The sequence below is a fragment of the Drosophila willistoni genome, unplaced genomic scaffold (genome assembly GCF_018902025.1).
Source record: "Drosophila willistoni isolate 14030-0811.24 unplaced genomic scaffold, UCI_dwil_1.1 Seg837, whole genome shotgun sequence".
NCBI classification, from domain to species: Eukaryota; Metazoa; Arthropoda; class Insecta; order Diptera; family Drosophilidae; genus Drosophila; species Drosophila willistoni.
Genome location: NW_025814732.1, coordinates 40,428 through 45,791, shown reverse-complemented (window position 1 = coordinate 45,791; position 5,364 = coordinate 40,428). Strand labels below are relative to the sequence as shown.

At 47.0% G+C, this 5,364-nt stretch overlaps 1 protein-coding gene across 1 annotated transcript; it reads right to left on the bottom strand.

Moving 5' to 3' along the window:
• Positions 1-463: 463 nt before the first annotated feature.
• On the bottom strand, positions 464-2,806 carry LOC124462024 (uncharacterized protein DDB_G0280315-like). The gene is made up of 2 exons (XM_047013422.1): positions 2,726-2,806; positions 464-799 (listed from the first exon to the last, which is right to left on the bottom strand). Exons 1-2 carry the CDS (start codon positions 2,804-2,806, stop codon positions 464-466), a joined length of 417 nt encoding a protein of 138 aa, XP_046869378.1.
• Between the last annotated feature and the right edge of the window lie 2,558 nt (positions 2,807-5,364).

Here is a 5,364-nt window from a genome sequence, read left to right as displayed (position 1 = left end):
TAACTTGGGATCTTGCTGCCAGAAGTATTGAGTTGTTGCCAGAACTGTATGTTATTGGTACATAAATTGGATATTTAAGGTTATCGGGTCTGATTATAAACCAATCTTCAGACGGCTTGAAGTCTAATTGACAGTTGTATTTTTTATGAAGTCCATTCCCAATATGCCATCGCATGGAATAGCGAAATGTAAATCCACGATATGAAAGTCGTGTTGGATTATATATTTAGTTGTCTGTATCTCAATAGAGGTTTAACCTTTTGATTTTGTTACCTGCTGACTTATTCCTTTTATGTCTATTATATAGTTAACGTTTATGTCATGATAGACATCAGAATTTTCTTTGACTATTGAATGTCTGCACCTGTGTCTACTAGAAAAACCAGTTCTTTTCCTGTGGATACGTTAGCAAAAATGACAAATATATTCTGACTGAGATTAATTGCATGAACCATTACATTTTCTACTGTTGGGTACTTAAAGGGTCTTGGGAGTTTCCCGATGCATTTTGGGCTATTCTCACGTTGTTATTGTTACTGTGGCCTCGATTCGATTTACCACGTCCTCGATTATTTCCTCTGTATTGACCTCTTCCATTATTATTATAGTTGGTACCATTGTAGTTGTTGTGATTATTATTACGACCACGATAGTTACCTCTGAAATTTCCACGTCCGCGGTTTCCACCACGCTGAGGATAATTTCTATAATAAAGGACAGTATTTGGTTGTCCAGTTGCTTCCGTGCAACTGTTTACGAATTTGGATATGGCATCATTCATGGTGTTGAAGGTGCCAGCCTGCATAATAAGTTTTACCTTATCAGTTGCACAATTCTTCGTCATTGCCTTAACTGCAAACTGTGTAGAATAACTTCTGGCTAACGCAAGGGGTAGTCCGTCCGTTATGTACGCACTTTCTAGAGCTTTTGTCATCTGCTCAATCTCTGAAGTATATTGGTTAGCAGTTTTGTTGTGTTGCTGTAGATTCATCAGCTTAGCTGATAATACTTCTTCAGTTTCGCCTTTGACATTGCTTCTTAGTCCGGAGATGATTTCTGATATAGTTGTCTCATTTCCGACTAGGTTTCTGGCGACACCTTTTAGCTTTGTTTTTATTATTGAAATAGCCAATTGTTCGTGTTCGCCTTTTATTGATTCTACAATTTCCAATGCGTCGAGAAAACTTGTTAGGTTTTCTGCTTTACCATCAAATACTGATAAAATTGATGTAAATCAGTATTTGACAGTGCCATTGTAAATAATTTTTTTTCAACTACACTCGAGCTAGTGTCTCAATCTGTAGTCTTCCAAATCAGACATTAATATAGAGGGGATAATGAGATTATCTATTTCTTCTTCTTCCAAATCCTTATGGTCGGTCTTAATAACTTCTTTTGATTCTGGTTCTTCACCAGCTTCAATTGTTACTGAGGTATTGAGAATATTAGGTATTGATATATCGAGTTCGAACTTTTCTCTAATAGTTGTCAAATTGGATCTGAGTCTGATCAAAAACTTTGATACGTGAGACCAATGATTTTGTGTAAGTTCATCTTTGTGTTCATATATTAGTATCCGGGCTTCATTGAAGCATTTAACTAATATTTCCACGTGTTTTCTAACTGTGGTTTTCTGTATCGGTCTATTTTGTGTTAGTGACTTATGCGATTTGTTGAATTCTGCTTTAATGTTTGATAATTCATTCCACTCCATTATGGATATGAATTATTTCTTGGACACCATCATAACAATTACTCTACCTAAAAATTGGATGTTCATCTATTCTTGATCTAACCTGCACACCCGGAATTGTTGTTAATACTATTACTTTTTGGGTTGCAGTGCAGTGAAACAGTGGTGAGGTATAACAGTTAAATGTCTCTATATAAAGGATTCTAACTCGTCGTTGTGGATACTAACTGCTGAACTCTTCTGCTGAAATATGGGTCCCTTTCATATGTTTTTCTTATGGCTCTTTGGGTATCCATACTTGAATATGCATATATACATATATTGTTTTAATTTTTTCTCTTTTATTTATTTCATTTTCTTGTCGTTACTTATTTAATAACATTGAATTATTTTTTTTTTTTAATCCTGTCCAAGTCGTTTGCTTGGCTCATATATTTTTTTCTCAAACATTTATTGTGCAGTTTGTACAGTTTATAAAAGCAATTGGCACACATTACAATAACAATTATTAGAAGCATTATGTTTACATATTCTAATTCAATGTTATTTGGTCCAACTTTATTTATCATGTTAGCAGTGGAATCTACTGATTTAACGTCTACTAGACCCATTATAGTGTAAGATTCCAATTATTTAAAGTCTGTTAAATACTCATGTATATACCGAAACCGGTATTGTAGTATCGATTGTTAGTAATAAGTATCGACTGTTAGTAATAAGTATCGATTGTTAGTGATAAGTATCGATTGTGAGTAATAAGTATCGATGGTTAGCGATAAGTCCTCGATAGGTTGAGAGACGGCGTCTCTCTTCTCTTCCGGCGACGAAACGAACAAGTTGTCTCTGCGCAGACGACCAGAATCAAATCGGAAAAATACTAATCCATCCTTCTATTTATTATTTAAAATATAGCTATTTACAACTCAGAAGTGGGATGACCACCCGAAAAGATAAATATTTCGGGACACGGCAGGCCACACGTTCCACATCGAGAACGGCCGCCTCCACGCCCACCGCTGCTGGCGCACCCACTGCTGTGACTCCCGCTGCAGTACCAGCGGCCACTGGAGCCGCCGCTGCAGTACCGAGAGCCGCTGTGCCAACCGCCGACATACTCGCCCCTGCCGGGCCCGCCGCTGCTGGGCCAACTGCGGACATACTTGCCCCTGCCGGGCCCGCCGCGGCTGGGCCAACTGCCGCCACACTTGCTCCTGCTGGGCACGCTGCTGCCGTACTCGCCCAGGTTGGGCCAACCGTTGACATGCTCGCCCCGCCGGGCCAACTGCTGCTATACGAGCCCCTGCTGGGCTAACTGATGCCACATTCGCCCCTGCCGGGCCAACGGCTGACATATTCGCCCCTGCCGGGCCAACCGCTGACATGCTCGCCCCCGCCGGGCCAACTGCTGCTATACGAGCCCCTGCCGGGCCAACGGCTGACATATTCGCCCCTGCCGGGCCAACGGCTGACATATTCGCCCCTGCCGGGCCAACCGCTGACATGCTCGCCCCCGCAGGGCCAACTGTTGCTATACGAGCCCCTGCTGGGCTAACTGATGCCACATTCGCCCCTGCCGGGCCAACGACTGACATGCTCACCCCTGCCGGGCCAACTGCTGCTGCATCCGCCCCTGCTGGGCCAACCGCTGCTGCATCCGCCCCTGCCGGGCCCTCCGCTGCTGCATACGCCCCATGCTGGGCCAACCACTGCTGCATCCGCCCCTGCTGGGCCGACTGCTACCGCACACGCCCCTGCTGGGCCCGCCGCTGCCGCATACGCCCCTGCTGGGCCCGCCGCTGCTGCATCCGCCCCTGCTGGGCCCGCCGCCGCTGCATCCGCCCCTGCCGGGCCCGCCGCTGCTGCATCCGCCCCTGCTGGGCTAACCGCTGTCACACTCGCCACTGCTGGCCCAACTGCCGTTATACTCGCCCCTGCTGCACCCGCCGCTGCTGTGCCCGCCGCTTACAAGCCACCTCTGCAGACTGCCGCTGCTGCACCTGCTGCCGCCTCTGCACCCGCTGCCACTGCTGTACCCGCTGCCACTGTCGTACCCACCACCGCTGCCATTGCTGTACCCACCACTGCTGCCGCCGCTGCACCCGCTGCCATTGCTGTACCCGCTGCCATTGCTGTACCCGCCGCCGCTGCCACATCCACTGTACCTGCGGATGCTGTGCCCGCCGACTATATGTCTGCCATGCGGGTTGCGGCCATGCTCGCCGCCCCGTCACCGGTCTCGACGCGGACCCATGGGAAGAGATGCCCGCTCTAGTGCCCCCCGTACCGACTTCCGCGGCCGCCATCACACCGGCCACTTCCGCCTCCCGCAGCCTGGATGAGCAACTGGCGACGCTGCAGAAACAACATGAGTTGCTACAGCTGCAGCATCAGATCCTCAAGCTGCAGCAAGGGATTGACGAATTCCAAGCACCGAGGCAGCAAGTCAGTGACGTGAGTGTCATTGAGAGCATGGTGGCTCGATTTTCAGCCGATAACGCATATGACGTGAAGAAATGGCTGAATGACCTGGAAGACGCATTTGGAATCCTGCAGTTGAACGACCGCCTACGTTTGATCGCATGCCGTCGCATGCTGGAAGGTACGGCGGCGGTGCTGCTGCGCACGGTATCGGTGCACAGCTACGAAGAATTAAAAGCTATCCTCTTGCGAGAATTTGGACGCTCGTGTAGCGTCGAGGAAGTGTACCACGCTCTGCGTGGCCGGCGCATCAAGGCAGGCGAGGGATGTTTGAGATTCGCAATCGAGATGCAAGAGATTGCCATGAATGCTCCGATACCGGAGAACGAGCTGGTCGACCTGATAACAGAGCAACAGCGTGAAGGCGCAGCCAACAACAACTGCCGTGGCGCCTGGAAACAAATCATCGGGCACCGCTACGAGTGAGACCAGATGTTTCAACTGCTCAGGATGGGGGCATTACAAGAGTCAATGCCCGAAACCAATAAGACCGCCGAATTCGTGTTTCAAGTGTGGCATAGTGGGCCACATCTACAAGAACTGCCCGTCTCGAATTGGAAAAGCCACCAATTTCATTGCTGCCGCCGCTGATGAAGCAGGAGTTCGACTAGACCATTTACAACTGGTGAGTGTTGCTTTTGTTTGTGATGAAGTGCAAGATAGGAAATTTATAGATATGTTTTCTCTCCTTGATTCGGGCAGCCCAAAGAGCTTTATCCGTGAATCTGAAGTCCCCTCCAACTGCCGTCTTAGCCCCCGTACTTTGAACTGCCGTGGCCTAGGAAATAGCCAACTTCTGTCCTTAGGCCAAGTTCAGTGTAGGGTTCGCCTCCGCAACACACAGATAATACATACGTTTGAAGTCCTGACGAACCAAGCAACTGAACTGCCGATGATTATAGGTAGAGATCTTCTGTATAAAATTAATATTAGACTATGTAAACTGAAAGAACTGAAATATGAAAAAGAATCGTTGATACTCATGAATAAACAGACTGAATGTATAAATCCAAAACTTACTGGTGTTCTGAAGTCCTTTGACATATTTATGGAAGAGAGAGTGATACTGCCGTATGATAGGAATGAGATTGCATCTGCCGAATTGTTGTCTGATTCTCCCCTTTTGAAAACTTCTGCTGTACCTTCGGAAACATTGAACGATGCACTTATGGCGATAAATTCCATTGAGCTTC

Excerpts from the sequence above, each read along its gene's own strand:
- LOC124462024 (XM_047013422.1), bottom strand. The coding sequence starts at position 2,806 with ATGTCGGCGGTTGGCACAGCGGCTCTCGGTACTGCAGCGGCGGCTCCA. Across the intron at positions 800-2,725 it reads CTGCAGCGGGAGTCACAGCA|GCTGGCACCTTCAACACCAT; the intron begins GTGGGTGCGCCA and ends CTTATTATGCAG.